Source organism: Strongylocentrotus purpuratus, unplaced genomic scaffold (genome assembly GCF_000002235.5).
Source record: "Strongylocentrotus purpuratus isolate Spur 01 unplaced genomic scaffold, Spur_5.0 spur5_scaffold_12, whole genome shotgun sequence".
Lineage (NCBI taxonomy): Eukaryota > Metazoa > Echinodermata > Echinoidea > Camarodonta > Strongylocentrotidae > Strongylocentrotus > Strongylocentrotus purpuratus.
The window spans coordinates 18615837-18638949 of record NW_022145597.1 but is presented as its reverse complement, the minus strand read 5'-3'; the positions used below and the strand labels follow the sequence as shown (position 1 = coordinate 18638949).

The 23113-nt window shown below is 38.6% G+C and overlaps 1 protein-coding gene across 1 annotated transcript in view; it reads right to left on the bottom strand.

Moving 5' to 3' along the window:
* Positions 1–9042: 9042 nt before the first annotated feature.
* LOC100893148 (MLX-interacting protein) overlaps positions 9043–23113 on the bottom strand; it is a 44029-nt gene continuing 29958 nt past the window's right edge. The window contains exons 9-18 of the mRNA XM_030981996.1: positions 22024–22747; positions 20774–20967; positions 18964–19057; positions 17605–17672; positions 14610–14666; positions 13720–13879; positions 13218–13317; positions 12363–12486; positions 11624–11753; positions 9043–10729 (exon numbers count right to left, since the gene is read on the bottom strand). Of these exons, the coding sequence (XP_030837856.1) occupies positions 10599–10729; positions 11624–11753; positions 12363–12486; positions 13218–13317; positions 13720–13879; positions 14610–14666; positions 17605–17672; positions 18964–19057; positions 20774–20967; positions 22024–22747 (1782 nt within the window). The 3' untranslated portion in view covers positions 9043–10598. The remainder of the gene's footprint in view (positions 10730–11623; positions 11754–12362; positions 12487–13217; positions 13318–13719; positions 13880–14609; positions 14667–17604; positions 17673–18963; positions 19058–20773; positions 20968–22023; positions 22748–23113) is intronic.

Here is a 23113-nt window from a genome sequence, read left to right as displayed (position 1 = left end):
GGTTATTATATGAAATATGGTCAGTTTTTCAAACACTTTTAAATGGGAACTCCGCCATAGAACAGAATATCGAAAGGAGGAGGAGGAGGAAGAGGAGGAGGAGGAGGAGTAGACGGTGGAGTAGAATGAGAAAAACGAGAAGAAGAAAAAGAAGAAGAAGAAAAACGAGAAGAAGAAAAAGAAGAAGAAGAAGAACATTCTGAACCGGTTACTTTCTGCTCTCGATCGTCAACCGTATAGCCAGGATGTATCCATGCATCCCTTTAAAAGTACCCTCTCCACGAAGATGCTTAATTTGTAAAGTAAAAAGAATATCATATAAAGTTGCAACAGATATGGACATGAAATAAATCAAGGTTACATCGAACTTATTCACTAAAACATATTTTATCAGGCAAAGAGAAAAAAATAATAAAGGAAACGGATAAAAAGGCGATCTGAATATTTTGATACTGGCATGTTGCTCTCGAAGGGAAAGGGAACAACCTACTTGTTTGTTTTGTTTGCTTGATTGCTTAATTAGGTAACAAACGTATGCCCCTCCATCCCAGTAAAACAAAAAAAACCGGGACAATTTTATCATAATTTATGGGCAGACACTATTTCTACTGACATCATGGTCATAGAAACATATGCAGGTCGTCATAAAAACCTGTCAGAGACAGGGGCGACCGGACACGAGTCGGTCCAAGCCTCATAAATAAGATTACTACGTGAAGACATTCGATGTGCCCTACTGCCCTTTACAGTACCACGAGATTTGTTTTCTTCATTAATCGAATTACATGTAGCTTGAAACTTTCATGATTCTTGTAATACTTGACGATGACGAAAAGACCTGATGCCCTCGTGCCATTGCTACTATATTTGGTTTATTTCATTGTATATTTTTTTGTAATATACTTATATTAAAATGCAAATAACATTACAATTTCATTGTATCATGTTTTGCATTAGAAATAACATCATATCATTTGAATTGAATCGAACTGAATATTACATTTAACAACTGCATTATTTATACCCCTACCAAGCTTTATATTTATTTAAGTATGTAATTGATTACATCAAAAAGGATTCAACAAAGGCCCTATACTATCTTTCTTTTTACTGGTCTGATTTATTTCAAACTTTTTCTATTCTGTTTCTCAAAATATTTCTGCTTTCATACACTTGACCATTTTACAAGGGTTAGATTGCCCTTTGAGGTTTATCATGAGTTCTGATAATATAACAGAAGATAATATGTTGCAGTCTGTACCGCCCGTACCGGCCAAACTTACCCGATTTTTACATGATTCAATTTGCTATAGTATGACGTATCCAGAAGCCAACAGACCGGTGAGTGTGAGATGGGGGGGGGGGGGGGGGGGGAGGCTGATCTGTTTGCATTCTGAAGCGTTCAGAGACCCTTTAAATCCCCTTTATAAGTAGAAATAATAATTATGTCGTTTACGTGAGCACGAAAGGTAGAGAGCATAGGTTTGATAGAGAGAGAGAGAGAGGGAGAGATTAAAAAGGGGGAGGGGGGTTTCCGGGCACCCTCTTTTCTTGTCATAGAATTTTTGTGTAAAATCCCCCCAATCTGAAGACCTTTACTTTAATCTTTCTTCTTGTCAGATTTTTCGAGGATTGGACACGCCCCCTCCCCTGCTCCGCTTTTACAAAATCCTGAATCCGCCCCCTAAGAGTCACGTGATCTGGTCAGGTATGGTAAATGCTTCGTGGCTTTGCTAAATTAAGAGGGCTTTGCTTAATTAAAAGGGCAATAAAACAACCAACTGCTAATTAGTCGTATGTTATCGTCACACAATCAACAATAGATGGCTGTGTTGATTGTGCTCATTCATGGACTTGTGTCTTAAAGGTCTTCAAAAGTGCGTAGACACGGAACGATTGTGCCCCCCCCCCCCCCCCCCCCCCCCCCCCCATTTTTGAAAGTATGTGACAGATTGATCAGGTATAGAACTACTTCGATCGTGGCTCTGCTATATTAAGAGTACAATAAAACAACTAACTAATTATTCATGTATAATCAGGGGCGTACGCAGGGGGGGGGGGGGGGGGTTGGGGGTTAAAACCCCCCTTTGGTATTTTTATGTATGTAAACCCCCCTAAAAAAACCTGAAACCCCCCCCCCTCCCCCCCCCCCCCCCCCCCCCCCCCCCCCCCCCCCCCCCCCCTCCCCCCCCCCCCCCTTTGTTTTTTTTTTTTTATTTTTTATTTTTTTTTATTATTAAAAAAAAAAAAAAAAAAAATTATACCCACGGCTAACCTAAATAAGGTGACCTTACCCACCCCCCTCAACGAAGAAAAATGTCAAATTTTGAAATTTCGAGACAAAAAAAAAAAAAAGTGTCCGCTTACCCCCCCACTGAGCGACTTTTCGGCCGGCGCGATTTTCAAATTTTCGGGAGCAAAATATTTTAAAAACCCCCCCCCCCCCCCCTTGAAAAAATCCTGCGTACGCCCCTGTGTATAATAATCACACAATCTGCAATAGCCAGCTGCATGTGTTGACTTTTGCTCATTCTTGGACCTATGTCTTAAGGTCTTCAAAAGTGCGTAGACACGGAACGTTTGTGCCCCCCCCCCCGTTTTTTAAAGTATGTGACCAATTGATTTTTTCTTATATATGATTCTTGGGAATGTGAAATATTAAAGCTTACATCAAAAAGTATTCGACAAAGGCCCTCATCACTTTCTTTTTACTAGTCCGATTTATTTCAAACTCACCAATTCTGTTTCTCATAATATTTTTGCTTTTATTAACATGAACTCTTTTTACAAGGGTAAATTGGACTGCCCATTAAGGTTTATCTTGAGTTCTGGTAATACAATAGGAGATAATATTCTCTCTGTTTATTGTAGTTTGATGTTTTTATCTGATAATGTATAGGATTACATAAAGCACGCTCCACTTATATCATATTTCGTTATATTATACATGTAGCTATATATTTCTCGCCCTAATCCGGTTGACGCAGGCTATATAATTTTCACATTTGGCAGGAAGTCAGCTGCCTTTTCTTGCACATCTATTAGGCGGGCAGTTTGTACCAGCCACAACCGAATTTTGCATGATGCAATTTGCTATTATGATTGCTTATCCATAAGCTGACAGCCCGTTTGGGTTGGTGGGGGCTGCCGATCTGTTTGCATCCAGAGGCGTTCAGTGACCCTTTAAAACCCCTTCATATTATATACAAACGTTTACATGAACACGAAATGGAGAGAGAGAGCATAGGTGTGTGTGTGTGTGTGTGAGAGAGAGAGAGAGAGAGAGAGAGAGAGAGAGAGAGAGAGAGAGAGGGAGAGGAGAGAGAGAGAGAGGGGGGGGGGGGGGGGGGGAGAGAGAGAGAGAGAGAGACAAGATAAGGGGGCGGGCTCCGGTCCGAACACTCTCTTTTACTTGGCAGATGATTTCTTTGTAAAATCACCATCTTCAAAACATGATGACCTTTTCTTTCATATTTCTTCCTGTCAGATTTGTTGGGGATTGGACCCCCTCCCCCTACCCTCCCCTGCTCCGCCTGTACATAATCCTGAATCCGACGCCTGAAAGTCACGCGATCTGGTCTTATGTATATAGATCTGCTTCGTGACTTTGCAAAATTAAGAGCGCAATAAAACAACTAGCTGCTGTTTATTCGTATTTTAATCACCACGTAATCAGCAATAGATTGCTATTTTGATCGAGGGTAAATAACACGGTATTCGCTGGAACAAACCAATAATAAACAGACCGATCCTGTTGATATCGTATTCATGTAAAGGCCCTATGCGTATTTTCGTATACAAATGGGGATAGTCTATATATTTCATTAAATTATCAGGAACCGCAGAAATGTATATGTGTCTCTGTGTGTTGGGGGGGGGGGGGGGGGGGGGGGGGGGGGGGGGGGGGGTCAGGCCTCGGGTGCACTTACTTCGATTTTAAAGCTTATCTGCCGTAGTTTACAGGAGGGATTAGACTGCCCTGCAAGGTCACTGGACAGGTGGTTATCTCATCAACTCAGTTCTCAGTTAACATAAGAAAAAGAGGATCATGGGGGACCAATGGTCACCGATTAGGCATTGTTTGTTATATAGAGGGCGCAAGTAGCTACAAGTAGTGCAGTGGGCCTTTTACATCTATACACCCAAACCTTTTTAGCGCCTGATTTAAAGCGTGATTAATTTCAGGTTGGAGAGAAAATACAGAACGTGCTTGCAACCTCTTTTTTTCTAGGGGGAGGGTGCGATGTTTCCATGTTGCATTCGAGCATAGTTTAGGTAAAAAGCCTCACAGAAGTGTTTTAAAGCACTTGAACATTTTCGCAACCGTACAGCCAATTGAAAATTACTGGTGTGTCATGTCTGCGTGCATATCCATTTGGAAAAAAAGCAAAGAGGGTCCCTTAGAACCCATAATGGAGCGCATCCAGGATTTTGTAACAGAAAAGTGAGCACTATTTTTTTTTTCTTCTGAAAATTTGAAAATCTCGCCAGAGGGGGGGGGGGGGGGGCTAGTTCCGCTGGTTTTCTAGATTCATTGAGTGCAGGTCATGAAAATGTGCAAAGTCATTGTCAGGGTTATAGATTTAGATCCATCGATATGCTGTATATTCACGTACGTGACAGTGATGCAACTTTGATCTTCTTATCGATATTTACTTGTCCAGTGGCGGAGCCAGGAATTTTTTGAGGGAGGGGAGGGGGTATCCGGAAGAATAAGAGACAGAAAGAAAGAGAATAATAATGCCCACATTTTCAAGTGCCTATCTTGGGGTATTTTCTTTTGCGTATGCCATATTGGTGTTATCAAAAGCACATGTCCCGTCCCCACTAATATATATATATATATATATATATACAGCATTGCGCATCCGTACACTGTAATCTATATCAAACGGCAAGTTAAAGCAAATAGATGAACTCTGCCATCAAATAAACCGACGCCCTCTATCAAAAAAATTCGAGATCCCCTCATGCATGACAAAATTGAGAACTACAATATCATTTAGAATGTTTGAAATCAAAGTCTTTAGCAATGCTACAAATTGGTATTCATGTGGACTCCGAATTCACATTCATTTTTGTGTGCGCCTTGGCATAGAAGTTCTAGATAGATGGCGCAATACAAATTCCTATTACATGTATTAGTTGGACTATTAAGTCTCGTTAAACATCTAGTGCACTCCTCCCCCTGTGCCACATTGTACCTGCACACCTTCAAACACCAGCCCTCTGCCCTCCCCTTTACACATAGAGGACAATAAATAATAATAATAATACTCAGTTTTTGTATAGCGCAAATTACAATTAAGTCTCTAAGCGCTGAATGACAATGTTTCTTTTTCAGTTTCTCTTCATCAATAAATAAATACACAAGTACACTGTTCATATTTACATTCAAATATTTCCTTTTTTTATTATAATAATTGAAATGGCATTTCAAATGTGCTCACAAGAAAATTACAGGTGTATTTCAACACAAAACACTAATAATATAATGGTAACACATCTCACATCATTTACAGCATGATCTAGCAGGCATTTCGATCTCCCCACAAAAAAACCTTGGGAAGAATGGTGAGACAAGAAAAAAATATATTGCTATTTTCATGAAATAAAATCCCTAGAAGACAGACGAGTACGGCCCCACTCCCGGAACAAACAAAAACATGAATACGTATAAAGACAAATAACCATGCAAGCTGACGGACTGAAGAAGGACATGCATGTTACGCTATTTAATGTGAGAACTGCAATGTCGTTGTTTCTTTTGGCACAGAGTTCATCAGACAATCAAAAGACAATGTTCCGTTTGGCCACAAAAAAAAAGACCTCTGGATGATGGCACATGTTGATAAAGTGTACAGCTAAAAATGTACCTAAGGATTGGGGATCCACGTGGAATAAGGATGCGAGAGTGTCTCATTAGATTTGGTGTATATTTTTTCTGCAAGAGCAAATATAGGACGAATATGGTAGTGTGTATTGAGACATGGATGAGTGCTACACTTTTTGACTTGTGTGCTTGCTTTGTTTCACAAAGACTAAGATCGACTTAAATCCTATCTGCACTAGTTTGGCCAGTAGGGATTAGACCTCCCTGCTGGTCACTGGCAGATGGTAATCACATCAAATCAGCTCTCAATTAACATAAGAAAAAGGGGACCATGAAGGATCAACAGGTACCGCTTAGGCATTATTGGCTATATGGAGTGCCCAAGTAGCTTTAAGTAGTGCAGTGGGGCTTTAAGTTGGACGTGAATTATGGCAGGCCATTCATGCCACTGGTTGTTCTCTCACCATTGGTCTCTCTAGGGACGTCACAAATCTACAGAATTTACGTTTTTTGATAGTTCATTGTTAAAGAAAAAGACTTACATACATTGTAAACTTAAGTTTACGTCCCTTGAGAGACCAATGCCAGGAATGGTGATAGCAAGGAGGATATTTCAAATATCTCTTTGGTGAGAGCAACCAGTGGAATAAAAGCCTGCCATAGTTAAAGTCCAACTTAAGTCGATCTTAGTCTTTGTGAAACACCCCCTTTACGGCTACATATAAGTGCTTGTCTTTAAAGAAGGTTCAAAGCCGTTACATCAAGCAAGACAACGATGTGCTTTCCTTGCAGGTGTTGAAAATATTCAAATAGCTCTCTATTGCATAACAAAAAGACATTAAAAATTAGAGGTATACTTTTATGATGGTAATTAGTTTTTCGGGGACCCATATGTTTACAAAGAAAAAGCGCAAATGGGTTAAGGCTTGAGAATTTTAAAATGAAACCATAATAGGCCATTCTTGAAAAGTAACCAAATTTACACTGAAGTGCCTTGATACAATTTTTTTGTTCACCCGTTACAAATAATTGTATTCAATAGCCAGTATGCCAATTACATACAGTTTGTGTTGCTAGGTAGGGGAAACATAATATGGCTTGTCGTACCTAACAAAAGGTTATGTATGCAATTTGTATTTTGACTAGTTAAATACAACCATTCGTATCGGGTGAATGAAATAATTGTTAACGAGGCACTTTACAAAGATTTGTGCATTAAATTTAATTGCATTAAGAAAAGGATCTATTAATTCATCCCAGTCTGATGTGAGTGGACTATGAATGTACACAAAACCTCCCTCAAGACTTTGTTTAATGTTAATGCCAATGGTAGTTTACAAGCTTGAGGAACCTACAATGCCCTGGAATGCTAAACGAGAATAAAGCTCTGCACATTTCACTTCAAATGATAGTGTACACACATGAAATTGTTTTATGTTACAAGCGCAAACATGAAAACAAAACAAATCGAATATAAACAGAGGGTAAAAAAATATGAGCTAAAGAACAGGATGGACAAATGATTAGCACTGTAAGAGAAAAAAGTTGAACAGAAAATCATCTAGCACATGTAACTTTTGATAGGAGAATAATGGGAGACTCTTTTGAAAACGTTTCATGCCAATTTTTCTGTACGTAAGCTTTGTGATAACCATGCCTGAACAGTTACCTTTTGAATATATGTACGCTCGGACAACCTGTCCAAAAATTTCAGAAACAGTATCGTATGCATATGATTCGGGTATATTTCTGCAGCTGCCACGATAAACATTGTATCGCTGTTCAGAGCCAGAAGGGCGTTAATGTCTGTCTTAACTCCCGGCTCTCAACAGACGATGTCATCTCCTAAGAAATTTAAGGACGTTAAGTAACACAATTGTAAATAGTCTTCAAGATATCTGTGTAAAAATACTAAATGATCTTAATGTTCTTAACGGACGATATTACTTCAAGAAAGATCAATGAATACACAATTTCAATACACAATTTAAAACAGTCTTCAAGATCGTCCGTCTCTCGACAGACGATAGGGGGCGACACATACTCTGCAGAAAGCATGAACTCTGTGTAAAATGTCTAATGCCCTTTATTCTCTTACTCTTACGATATTACTTCAAGAAAGATCTGCGAATACACATGCTTGCACAATAAAAACAGAACATTTCTATTCCTGTACATGAAAACAAACCACACCCATCAGTACACACACAGCATACATGTGCACACAAACACATGTATATGAACACATATATATCTCATCTCCTTGATTTCTCCAAAATATATAGTACTTGGAAATATAGCTCTCTCTCTGTTCATCATAGATTCTGCATGTACCTGTACATAAAAACAATAAAAATCCTACTAACACCCACGACCTGACTGCAGCATTAAAAGAATTCGATATCTGTCAGGATCAGACACAGGCTATGTTCTTTGGTTTTAGTAGAAGCACTATAGTCATCCCGAGGAATGATAACCATTTTTTGCGGAATTCTGAACTAGTTTCTCTTGATTCCATTCAAGGCATCGTTTAACAATGTAAAATCTGAGATACATGGCCCTACGTGTTATCAGTGTCTGTGATATGGTGTAATATTGAAGCCTTATAAAACTTGCGCATCAAAATTATCATGAAGTGCCTCAAAAAAAAATCTTTGAGTGACCGGTTTTACCATACACATTTTCCCCAATAGACTGTAGTGTTATAAAAACTGTTAGGAAAACTAAGTTTTAAATTTCGATTTCCAATCACAAATATCTTGATAATCAGACAGGCGATCGGCTTGTAAAAGTCGCAGGGTTCCTGACTGACCTAAAGGTTTATAATTATCATTGCAGCATAAGCTAAATCCAGGATTTTGTTTCAGAATCTAAGACAAAGCTACCCAATCCCTTTAAGTGGAAATGCTTTTTTACATTTTTAGACGGCCTTTTACACTGTTCATAACATCAATCATAATATTAGTAAGGCAGAGGTATAGTAAGCCATGTCCAGAAAAGACAAGGGCAGGGAGGGAGAGTGAGGTTCCACCCCCCACCCCAGCCCCTTTTAGGTTGACAAAATCATTACTCAATTGTACTCCTTCAATTGGCAACACAATGATTTCATATGGAAGGTTCTGCCTGTACGTAACACACAATTTTCACAAAATGTAGGTGACATTAAAAACAATTCCATCTGCAATATGCACATTTTTTCCAAGCATCAGTTATAGGGGTTCAACAAATTTTTATTTGGAAAAGCAAGTGATGAAAGAAAGAGAACATGAGAATTTGTAAATGTTTTCCACAGGAAGACAAGGATTAAAAGCGATTTAATGTTTACCTTTGATAACTTCTGACAGCCAATATGCATTCAAAGAACCACAATTATTTTACAGTCCACAATACCATGTTAGGAATGAGGGTCTGCACAATTCATCTAAGACAGCATTTTGGGTTTAAAAAATTTACTCTTGAATGCCTACTTCTAACAACTGTCAATGAAAGAACATGATGCTCATTAGGGGAAAGAGCAAACAGAAACGGTGCAAATGATCAAATCTACAGCAGAGAAAGATCCCACGTTGCTTCATCGGTGGATATTCCAATTTCTAGATCACAGCTTCAAGTTGATGATGATGACTCTATGGTTGGGTTTCCATGCAAGGCCGTGCTTTTAAAAGGTGACGCAGTTTCAAAGACGATGAGTTGTAGGGGAGGCCGTCTAGAAAGGAATATTCATCCACAATTTCGTCCAGAAATATTTTTCTGTTCACAATTTTTTGATTCTTCATAGATGTAACATGATTTTCCACCAAAGTAAATGAGGGAAACGGGAGAGGCCATCTCGTGGTCACTCATCCACAACGGTGTAGTTAATCATTTCCAGCCAAGAAAAAGATTTTTTTTTTTTTTAATAAAAAAAATAAGATATATGTAGGGGTGGTAAAATGTACATATGTTTTACATAAATTACATTTTCTAAATAATATTTTCTACTTCAGTTGTGTTAATAAATGATTTTATTGTCCCCAAAGAAAATGATGATAAAACAAGAGATGAGAATCTCTAGGCAGAATATTCCCTGCTATGTACATGCAGATAAAAGGCATAGCTTAGAAAATGATGATGTACTCTCTCCTTCATGATCCTATCTCAAGAGTATCATTTCCATTGAAGTAACCGCATTGAGTACAAACACTCCCCGAAGAAAGGGTATGGCACCAGTCTTTTGAGGTTTATCCCACAGATATAACAAGGAAGGTGATGTGCTCTCCTTCATGATCCTATCTCAAGAGTATCCTGTCCACTGAAGAAACCGCAAGTAAGTACAAACACTCCACGACAATATGGCACCAGTCTTTTGAGGTTTATCCGACAACTATAACAAGGAAGAGTCCATTCCCTGTGCCGGATTATGCGGAAATCATGCATCACATGAGCATTGTCTGTTTATGTTCTAGCTGCAGCATTTTAAGTCCGTCCAGCTCACTCTGGCGATGGGATCAACGCCACTCTCTTCATGGCGATACTGTACACTTTTAAAAACAGGGTCCCCTCTTCACAAAACTCGTCATCAGTGACAAATGACAGTTTTTGTTATAAGCTAGTGAAATCCTTGCTTCTGATTGGTCATCAGCAGATTCGTCACTGGATTGTGTCACTTGTCATTGAAAAAAGGCTTTGTGAAAACGGGTCCCAGGAAGAGCCTGGCTGGCATGAAAGGTAGCATGAATAAGTCTATCTAGCGCTAAGCTAAGCTAAGCTAAGCGGGGAGTCAATATCACGACTGCTCCGACGAAGCAGGGTTCTCGATCTCTTTCTTGATGATCTCTCGTACCTCTTGGGGTAGCTGGTCGGGTTTGAGTAGGACTGACGTCCGGGTGCTCACTTGCCTCACGATCTTGTACACCACTGCAATGAGAGAAAATAGTGGGGAGAAGTTTAAGATAAAGTTGAGTTCTGGTCATGCGATTGCATTGTGAAAGAAACGGTGTGGAATCGACCAGAAAAGGTTGATCATCTAGCATATAAGAATTTGTGTGTATTGCAAGGTTCTAGAATCATCAAAATGATAAGTATTTGGCCCAGTCTTGGTAAAGTTACAAACACTGTACACAGAAAGATGTATATGGGAATACACGAACACGTGGCGTAAAAATCCTACCCCCGAGTTTTACGATGTTACATGACATATTTAGAATATGAAGGCATTTGAAGAGCCATGCTTTTCATGGAACATGTCTTATCTGATGTTCTTCCACACTTGCATAATAAGAATGATAACGCTCACAAATTATTGTTCACCTCTTCCCAGAACTCAACTTTCTCTTTAAAATGCTCATGCGTGGGTATATAGTCATTCGTGAAGTACAATGTAGCATAATGGTAAACACCAAAGCACAAATAAGGCAAGAAAACAATTCTGAACGTGACAGTAAGGCAAGGTGATTTCAACAGCCAATTCTTTTTTTTAATTGTGCCTTATATCTGTGGATAAACAGAGGTTTGTATTTCTTCTTGAAAATTCAAAATGGGTGTATATATACAAAGTTGGACATCATGAAACATTTGTTTTTTTTTTTAAATGGATGGTGTAAAAAAGGCACAAGAATTGGAATCTTTAAAAAAAAATCTAATTGAGAGGCATGTTAGTAAACTTAGTCATTTAATGTAAGTGGCATGTATCAAGCTCTATCAAATATAAATTGGTAACTATTTCATTTCTTAGTTTAATGGAACATTTCACAATTTACATTACAAATGTAAATCACAAAAAAATCAACCAGTTACCAGTCAAGAACTCACATTTTCTGAGCGGCTTGAGTCGACAACTTTCCTCGACCCACTCCAAGACGTCTTCGTCAAAGGCCGCTCCCGGGCTGGTACATACTGCGACAAGGTAGGAGGTGAATAGCGGTTTAGCTATCATGCTGAACTGTAAATGTGGGCTAAGGAATATAGACCCTTGTGATGGTGTGAACCTACATGTACCAGAGTATACATAAATATTATAAAATTCAATCACTGATTACTAAAAAAATAATGAAATAAATAATGGAAGAAAAAAAAATAATAATAATAATAATGATAATTTTTTTTTTTTTTAAATTGTGCTTGATTGAATGCACATGTGACATGAACAGGTTTATTTTGATGCATACAGCCAGGGAGTGATTCTACTGGTTAATCATGACAAGATCAACTCTAAAAGCAGTTATTGGTTATCACACATGTAATGAGGAAGTCCTAGATGAGCTGGTAGAGTGAGAAGCGCATTAACTCATATTCTTTTACACAGAGATAACGCCCTTCAGAGTTTCTTCCTCCAATCATCCGCAGATCAACAGTAATACCATGAAAAGCTGTAGTAGTCTAACCAACAACAAAAAAGTCTTGCAGATTAATCAAATTACAACACGGACTTCTGTTAAAGAACAACTGAGATAACATAAATTTCAGAATACTACCTCAGGTAATCAATTACATCTTTGAGCACAAGATTACAAACATTTTCTAACAGCAGAGGGCAGTATATAAAGGATACAATCCACCATTTCCAATTGTCTTTCATTTGTTGATTGATATATTCATTGCACATCTGTTGGAGCTGCCTCTCTGACTGAGAGTTGACTGGTGCTCCTGTATCGGGTAGACTGTCTTGACAATCACTGCAAGGCAACACACAAGAAAAATGATACCATTCTCCAATTACACCTGGGACCTGTTTCACAAAGCCTTTTTTCAATGACAAATGACAAAAATCAGTGACAAATCTGCTGATAACCAATCAGAAGCAAGGATTTCAGAAGCTTATTACAAAGACTGTCATTTGTCAGTGATGACAAGTTTTGTGAAATGGGGCCCAGGAAGCAATATATATATATATATGTGAACATATCTGGAGAGTACTTATGGGTTATTACAAGAATGTTGGAGAATGTAATAATCAGGTACTGAATACATTTCAAAGGGCAGGGATATGGATCACAAAACAAACCAGAATATGCCAGTATATAATAGAAAATTACATTTTAAAGGCATCGTCTAACAATGTTAAATCTGAGATGCATGATATGGTGTAATATTGAAGCCCTAAAAAAATTGCGCTTCAAAATGATCATGAAGTGCCTCAAAAAAGTAAAGATCTTTGAGTGACCGGTTTAACCTTGCTCATTTTTCCCAGTAGACTGTGGTGTTATAAAAAACCGTTAGGAAAACGAAAATTTGATTTCGATTTCCAATCATGAATATCTTGATAATCAGACAGGCGATCTGATTGTAAAAGTCATGGGGTTCCTGACTGACCTAAAGGTTTATAATTATCATTGCAGCATGAGCTAAATCCAGGATTTTGTTTCAGAATCCGAGGTAATGTTACTGAGTCACCCAAAGGGCTTACCATATTTCATTGTTGACTTTTTCAACCTCTTCTCTTGTTTTCTCCACTTCTTTTCGGAGGGAGATCGTCTCATCCTTCAGGTGAACCATGTATTCATGAGCTGTAAAATAAATAAAGGAATTACAGAGAAATTTTAAGTAAATATGAAAATATCTGGAGATCATTCTCAATTCTTTTACCCCTATTTTAACCGGGCTATTTCAGACCAGGTTTTTACCGGGGGGGGGGGGGGGGGGGGGGGGGGGGTCAATTGTCTGATTCATGTGAAATTTTGCATGGAGGTACATTGAAGAATAAACATTGCGTACAATTCGCATCAGCTTCATGTCACATAACTGGTTTAAGGGATCATGAAATTGACTCTTTGAATATACTGATATTAATGGTGTTATATCCAGAACTTATTTTGTAGAAGTTAGTGTACGATTTCAAGTACATGTATTTCTAAAGTGTCTAGTTTTCCAGTAAATCATCATTCATCAATAAATGAACCTTTTCCTACCTTTCTGAAGCATAGTAGCAGTGCTTGTCTTAGATGAGTTATTATCATTGCTGCCGTTCTTCATACCCGGTATTAAACTCTGTATTTCATCCAGCCCCGTCTGGATGTTAAACCGTCGTTTATGCTCCGAGTGGAGGTGCTTTATTCGCCTACGAGCATCCTAAAGGTCAAGATAATTCAAAGACGGAAATAAAGGAACTTTGTTTTCATTTGTATTGACATCTGCAAATCTTTTTTTTTTTTTAATAGAAAATGCTGAAACAGACCCCCCCCCCCCCAACACAAATATTGTTTTCTGAAAATATGGGAAGTCTCAAAATAATAGAACTTTCCATATTGAAAATATTGAATGTATTTTAAAAACATCAGAAAAGTTGAACAAGTAGAAATGATGGGTTAAGTCAATGCAAAGAATAGCATATCAATATACAATTAACTTGTTTTTCATTTTTACTTCATTTTTTTCATTTCCTAATTCTTTGAAAAATACCTATAATGTAAACAGATAAAATGCATTTAAATGCACTTATGTAGTATATTCAAATGTTAAAACCTATAGGAACTGGCAGATTTATGAGAGCTCAATGGTCATTTGGTCTTATTTCCATATGGTCTTCTCTCCAAGGGTGATAGTGAATGTTTTACAAAATAAGGTTTAAGAAAATAAGGTTTAGAATGCTAAGGTTTTGTAATATAAGGTTTAAAAAAATAAGGTTTTGGAAATCTGAGCAAAAGGCGAGGTGCTGAGTGCTTGAGCGAGGCATTCAAGTAAATCATGAAAAACCTTGCACATGAGGAACAAAGAAAGAAAAATAGGGTAAAAGTGCATTTCTTTCTTCAAAAATTGAAATATTTTATGGAGAAAAGAGTGAATTATCAATGATTGTTACCTTGTCTTTTGATCCTGAATCGGGGGTCTTCTGTTTCTTCGCTCTGGGAGCATGGAACTACAATGAAATTAAGAATAATAAAAATAAATAATATGTGTACTTATAAAGCGCACTTATCTAATAACTTACTTCAAGGTGCTATACAATACTAAATACACAAAATAAAAAAATCTCTCTCTCCAGAATTTAACAAAATAATAGGATTAGTAACTCTGAGTCATTAAAAGCTTTTTAACGTGTTTCGAAAAGGTTTCTAGGCATTGAATGTTTTGAATGTCACTTGGCAGCTTGTTTCAGAGGATTTGTGCAGAATACACAAATGCACGATCACCATAATGGGTGGTTTGGGTTCTGGGGAATTCTAAGATGGTAGAGGCAGAAGGATGGAGCGAGTAATGGGATTGCTTTATGATGAGGAGATCATTCAGGTACTCAGGCGCAGTATTGTGGAGTGCCTCAAAGACGAGCGTTAGGAATTTGTGTTCAATCCATTTTTGGGGTAAGGTCAGGGACACCAGCTCAGATAGGCAGAGTAGCTTTGTAAATTATATCAGAGTCAGAACACAGTCAACCACATTACATAAAGCACAGAAAAGCTGAGTTCAGATGTGCTGCTGTAAAACATGGCGGTTTGTTTTTATAATGACTTGAGTGTAATATGCTTTTCATTTCTCTATCTTATAACATGGAGATCGGAGTATAAGCATATGACCTTTGTTGTGCATAGTTGCCTTTCATTTACATGTACATGTTTAAGAAAAAACAACGTCTTGGTATATACCAAAGAATATCAAGATATTTTCTTCTAAGCTACTTTGCCTATCTAGTCACAAAACTTCTTGGGAAGTCAGAGGTATATGGACACCTGGTGCTCTAAATATTACAAATTCTATGGTATGATGATCATAAATTGAAATCAAATGTACCAAAAAGAAGAAGAAAAAAATAAGGATAATGATGAAGAGAAGAGGGGTGAGGGGGAGCAGGTGAAGAAGAAGATAAATAAAAAAGAAGAACAAAGGAGGAGGAAAAGGAGAAGAGGAGGGGAAGGAGGAAGAGGAGGAGGAAGAGGAGGAGGGGAAGGAGGAAGAGGAGGGGGAGGAGGGGAAGGAGAAAGAGGAGAAGGAGGAGGAGGGGAAGGAGGAAGAGGAGGAGGGGGAGGAGGGGAAGGAGGAAGAGGAGAAGGAGGAGGAGGGGAAGGAGGAAGAGGAGAAGGAGGAGGGGAAGGAGGAAGAGGAGAAGGAGGAAGAGGAGGAGGAGGAAGAGGAGGAGGGGAAGGAGGAAGAAAGGAAGATGGAGGGAAAGGAGAAGGAAAAAAAAGGAGAGGAAGAAAAGAAGGAGGAGGAGGAGGATAAGCAGGAAGAGGAGGACAAATTGTAAGAACAATATCATCACATAGCCTGATAGGGCAATGAACTTGGCCTTTGCACGATAGAGCAAACTTTTTATGGATTATTCAAATATACACTGTGATGTTGACTTTTGCTGGGTGTATTTAACGCAACATGCCAACGACTTAAACAAGCTATTATCACATCAGATCAGTTTCTCACACACCTAATAACATCAACTTGTTTTTTCAGCTTTTCATACTTGTCAATCAACCCGGCATGTTTATATAAAACTATAAAACTAACAATGTGTTACACATGATGGTGAGAGAGAATGTTTAAAGGAACATGGGCCACCTTAGCAATGTAGAATAAAATATACTGAAATAAATCTGAAGAAATTTTAAAATGTTATAAGAGAGACCAATCACTATGGGAATAAAATGGGAAGATATGACATAGAAGAGCTGCATTAACATTGCATTTTACTACTGCTATTTTACCAGGTGAAGATAAGTGTTACTGGCTAGGGCGATTCATTTGCTCCTAATAATAAAATGATTACAAAAAGAGAAGGCTCCAAATTCAGTTTTTTTTATGGCAAATTTTGTTTTCACTCTTCCAACGAGAGCAGGGCTCGACACTAACAAGCAACCCAGAATCTAAGTCCGGACTCTCAAAAGTTCAAATTTTGTACCTAGGAATCTAGCACACACACACTAAAAAGTTCAATCTGGACTGCCCGAGTGTGTTACTATGGAGTCACCGATTAAAGTGAAAAGAATGATAATTTGAGAGCTCTTTAACAATCAAGTCATTGGAAGATTGTACTACTTAGTACCATGCCATTACATGCACTCGATAACACCCTACCAAGAGTTGGGGGCAAGTTCAACAGATAAAACACTCTTGACTAGACTTTGAACCACCCACACGCACACACCCATAAGTATATTATAACGGTACAGTATTATTTTAATATGTTAGATGGTCTTCTACCATGGTTTTAATGTGAAAATGAAATCCAATTATCCTATTTTTTCCTTTCTTCAATAGACTACTCCTTTTGTGCAGGCTTGCCTTGAGAAGACCGGAAAATTTAAGTTGTCTCAACATTAGTATTTTAATGAACACTTCTAGAATAAACCCCTTCTTAGATTATCAATGAGTTGATAAACATTATGGCCCAAATTCACAAAGGAGGTTTGTCGACAAACCTAGGTTTATGTGTTTGTTCATAGTTCGAAACGCGTCGAAACGCATCATATGACAAATCTCCTTTGTGAATTCAGGCCTTTATGTACCAAATTGTAAAACCCACTGAGACAAAGACATGCTCATGACATTTATGTAATCATTATTCATTTACCCACCAGCATTGCTTTCCATAATACAAACGATAGACAAATTCGCAGTGAGGACACTGCACACATGATGCAAGTGCATTTACCCACTGATATATGAATTATGGAGAGGTCCCACTTTGTGCATGTTAGAAAATCACTTTATGAACGGGCTTTTGGGAACATTTACTCTGTGTTACTCTGTGTTACTCTGTGTTAAAGAAACAAGTTAACATCATCTAAACAGATGCTATCATAGATTTAAAGAAGATAGATGACCTATTTCTACTCGATATGAATAAACTATGACAGAAAACCAACCTCGCATTCCCGCACACTTGTGGGAGTATCAGGATATTCTATCTGACTGCCTGGCGATGAGGCCGCACCTGCAATATTCATGGAAAATCACAGAAAGAAGGAAGGAAAAAAAGAAAAATGGGAGGAAAATAACAGAAAAGAACATTATACAAGAGGCACTAAGGCAGACGGCATGCATGTATGAATGTTATCATACAAGGGGGTTTAGCAAAAAGTAACGCAAGGAAACCGTGGAGGTCTGATATGTATGGAGTATTTGATTTATGAACCTTAGAAGAAAATACAGAATGATTGAATCGAGCTGGGAAATGTTCTAGAATTGTTTTCCATCATGTAAGGTAATGTTTGTAAAGGGTATTCAGTTCATGAGGTGTAAAAAATGGAAATAGTTGTGTGAAAAATGTCAGAAATTATGTTAACGTTGGCTTTTTTAGTTCCTGAAAAGCAATAAAAAGTATATCAATCTGAAATTTAAGGTATGTTTTTAAGAAGGTATAATTTTCCTGTTGATGCAAAAAAGATATTTGGTTAGTGGGTTTTAAACCTGTGAAGATGAACAATTTAGAGAAGCATAGAGACATGTGATTGTCCTTAAAAGGCTCACAGCAAACTTACTGTACGGTGATGAGAGAACTTTGCAAGTACTTGGGTCACCCAATCTAAGTTGGTTTATGACGGCTCTCCTTAATATTTCATTTTCTTTTTCTGTGATGCATTCTTTTGTCTTGGATGAGTCAGAAAATATGGAATGCTTCAAGATTTTGGATGTTTTTTCTGTTATGCTTAGGAATCAGTGCAAAATCATGAGTCTGTATGACATAAAGGATAATTTTATCATTTATTTCTAATTTTTATGATCAATCACTGTTTTGTCAATTTAAAATCTGATTCAGATGTGATCTATTATTTGGTAAAATTGATTGAACAGAAGCAAGCCAATTTTTTTTCACGCTACAACCTTTTGATGCAGCTATGAGATGGAAAAACAGCAGCATTCTAAAAATTTTGATCAAATATTAACTACTGTCCATCTCATTTGCTTGGCTGTAAAATATAATATTTCCTTGCTGTAATTTCACCCAAAAAATATTTTAAAAGCTCTCCCACCACTTGCAGACTGTGATAAAACAAAGTAAGTACCACGGCGTTGATACTACGCCGCGGCTATACTTGCCGCAGTGCGAACATTTCAACGATATACATCTTGCAAATAAATCGGGGAAGCATTGAATGCGGCCCAGAGCGAGGGATGGCAAAGCGAGGGCCTGACTGGACCAGTGTCGGTTTCCCCACATCGCTGCCCGTACTTACGAAGGGAGGACCGCCCCCTCTCGCTCATTTTTGTTTAGTTTTACTCACTAGATGCTGCGGAAGCCTGCCGAGACGACGGGACTGAAATGGTGAGATCACGGTCGTAGGAGGGGCTACGCAAGCCAGGCTCTTTCACATCGGACTATAGATCATAAAACATACATCACAATAGAAGGGGGAAGGACAATACCTGGTATTAGTCTCACGAGAAAGGGAGGGTGCGTCAAGGGGACCACAGCCACGCCCTTTACTCTATCGTCCTACCTCCCCCTGGAGGTTGGTGGGATTTTCAAAGGAGGGAGGAATCTGAGCAGAATCGGTTTATGGATGAAAAACTAATTTATACCAAACTTTAAACTCATCCGTGCAGGTTTTGTCTAGTCTTGATGAACCTTTGAACTTTCATCTAGAATGCAAGTAAGCAGATCTCACTGCATATAACTTATCTACCCCCCAAGTCACAACGTTGAGATTTGATATTGAAGTTTAATGTCATTTCATATTCATTCAACGGGATATCTCAGAATGGTTGTCATGAAAAGTGTGGTTCAAACTGAACAGAATATTAAAGAGATGTATCGTTAACAAGTACCCAAACAAAACTGCTCACATCAATTCCTTCCTCCGTTTCCGTAACCTACAGAATTATGCACCTTTTGTATGAGAAAGGTGTAATGTTTTCAGAGTTGGGGAAGGCCATGATCCCTGTTTACAACTACTTACCCCATAGTCTTACCACAGAGAGAAACAAATCCCCTTCTGTTTGATTAAATACCACCAACTCAACTCTCTCATGCTTTACGCCATCGAGGCTTGTCTCTCATGTGTAAAAAAAGAAAAAAAATGAGAATCTCGAAACAAAAAATTAAAAAGATTGAAGTGAATTATCCATCTGCTCGAGGCAGAGTTGAAACAAAGACACGGCCCTGATGGAATGTTTCTTGTAATGAAATTTAATCTTTTATAAATGTAATGCTTCCTGGGAGAAATTTCAATTATTTAAACATAGTTGTGGCTTACACCCAGTAAATAAGATCGATTGATCGATCTGTATTGAAAAACAAGTCAGAAAAAACCTGCCCGGCAAGCAGTAGATGCAGGTTCAAGTCCCGCTGGTTCCAAGATTTTTTTTCTGACTTGTTTTTCAATACAGATCGATCAATCGATCTTATTTACTGGGTGTAAGCCACAAATATGTTTAAATAAATTTAATCTTGTTATAAAATTAAATCTCCTCTCCAATGCCTCCCATAGACTAGTAATACTAATTATATCTCTATCCTCGCAAATACTGTGTACGTGAAAAGTAATCCTAACGTCTTTTCAAAAGTCTAACTTAACATTGCCAGTAATGACACATTATTCTAGGATGTGTCTAACATTGTAAGTTTATTACAGTCTATTCTCAATCAAGAATTAGTCTATGTCTGATTTTTCTCAAGGATGTTCTTGCATCTAACTTGCCAAACATTTTATTCTACCTTATATTTTTCTAAGAGGGCTTGCAACAGAGAGCAACATGAACTAATTTTTCCTTGTGCCAATATTCTTTAGATATACTTTAATCAAGCACTTCCAAATGTATGCTAACTGCTTCATGAAAACCAAAATATACTTCTGAGAGACGCTAAACCACTATCTCTTGGTCTTCATGATGAATTTACAATTTTAAGAAAGAAAACTTGTTTGTCAAATACCGTAAGGGCAATATAAGTTATGTCTTTGAAATCTTACGAAAGTTTCATACTGCTCTCTGCGCCTGCAACTCTTATTTCCTAATGGGGGGACAAAAATGGCCGACCCAAGGGTATTTCCCTTGAGGGTCGAGTCCATCTCTCTGCAGCTTCACACTACCTACCTTCCCCTGTAGTGCAGCTTGGAGTGAATCCTGGAAGTGGCCTGGCATACCAGCGTAGCTAGCCCTCGGGCTATTAGCCCTGCTGCTAGCCCTGCTGTTGCTTCGGCTGCTGGGGCGGCTGTTAGGACGACTGTTGGCTCGGCTGTTGGCCTTGCTGTTACTCCTGCTGTTGCTCTTGCTGCTGTAGTCGACTTCTGCTGGGAGAGGGTGGGAGAAAATTTGCGGTCCCAGAAAACGATTTAAAGGACGATGTTTCCTAAAGTTTACCATGTGAATGGGTTAACTGAAAGCCAAGATTAAATGAGAGGTTTTCTTGCTGCTGTAGTCGACTTCTGCTGGGAGGGGGTGGGAGAAAATTTGCAGTCCCAGAAAATGATTTAAAGGACGGGTTTCAAAAGTTTACCAAGTGAAGTAGGCGTTGTGGCGTGCGCCTGTAACCCAGCTAACACAGGACACAGGTTCGAAACTGAGTCACGTCTTTCGGATGGTGATGTTTAAAGGTCGGTCCCCATATGTAAATAATCATATGTGATTGATACACGTCTGTAAGAACCCAATACACACACACACACATATTTACCATGTGAATTGGTTAACTGAAAGCCAAGATTAAATAAAAATTCTCTTTGATATTCAAAACTGATTACATGCTCTTTGCTTTAAAAAGTTAAGTTCTTTGTGGCATATTCTCAAAGCCTAGCATTATATATTAACTTTTTGTTCATGCAGATCTTAAGCGTAATATGAAAGTACACGTCTTCAATAATTCTCTAAAAGCTTGAAGGGCATCTACAGTGAGAGCAATTAATTCAAATTCAAATTCATTATTGTCTCTTTACACATCTATAAATATGTGCCTCTTTTTATTTAAAGGTACTATGTCCCATTTGCAGGCCAAACAAATGAAAAAGTTAAATTCCAACTGCATTTGAAAGATAATACTCATTTAGAACTTCCCTAAAAAAGGTGGGGCTTGAAAATGTCTTCACTGCTAACGTTTAAATTTCACAGATAGGACATACATGACATATTCATAATTCCTGCAAAGTTCTACAGCATTTGAGGTTGGCTGCAAAAGGGACATAGTACCTTTAACCTCGATGCACCACCACTGAGGCATGTTCAAGACCTTATACTTGCTATCCAAAGTTGAATGAATGTAATAAAAACTTTAACAAAATCATGTGTGGAACAAATGAAAAGAGAGAAAATAAATATGTCAACCCTTTGGTGACTCTTTCAAATCAAACCTCTTTTAGGTTGGCAATAGGCGTTCAATCCGGACACTCCCACAACAGACGAACTAGGAAACTGCTCATAGTCCATCAGCTCTTCCCGCGGGTGTGGTGATGTCACGTGATGGGGCTGTGGAGACCTTTCTGAATGATGCTGAGGTAATACCACTGAATACTGTTGCGGGGGCGCCACGGAATGCTGTTGGGGCGATGCCGCGGAATGCTGCTGGGGCGACGGGACCTGATGGTGACCAGGCGACGCGACCTGATGGTGACTGGGAGATGCCACCTGATGATGTCCTGGAGATGCCACCTGATGATGGGGATGATGCGGTTGCCCTGACGACATGCTCCCACCATATGAACTATGACCTAAGACTGTACTCTGGTCCATGTGTGCCATAGGGTCCATGGTGCGGGACAGCTCTCTCTGAATCTGCTGGTAGGTGAGGAACGTGGGTTCAGCCAGAGAGGTCTTCAGCTGGCTGGTGATGTCCACGCTGCTCTGGCTGCTGGTGGGGGCCCAGGTGGTAGTCCTTAGAGGATGGGCAAACTGTGCGGTCCAGTCAGGGGGGAGCTTGGAAGGGGAGGTGGTGATGTGACCGGAGAGGAGGCCAATGGCTTCGTTGATGACGCCCATCGTTGAGATGGGACCTTGGTTCATCGTTACACTCTGGGTACAACCTGGGGGAGAGGTGGGCGTAGGGCTATGTGCTCCAAGTTTAGTGTAAGTAAAACCCTAAAAAAAGGAACAGAAAAGAGACAAGGAAAAGGATATCATTTGCCAATTAAAAAAAAGACAACAGACCGAACAAATACATACATTGGTTTCCACTTACCATTTCAACTTTCAAATGGGTGTCCCATGATTTTACAGAGGGGATTTCAAATATATATGCTTACAAATATTCAGCATTGGAAGGCCAAAGACTCATGATATCATTTGCTTATTAAGAATGGACATTAACAGAACAAACAAATACATACAGTGGTTTCCATTTACCATTTCAACTTTCAAATGGGTGTCCTATGATTTTACAGAGGGGATTTCAAATAAATATGCTAACACATCATGTAGTAATTAATGATCAATGAATAATTTTTT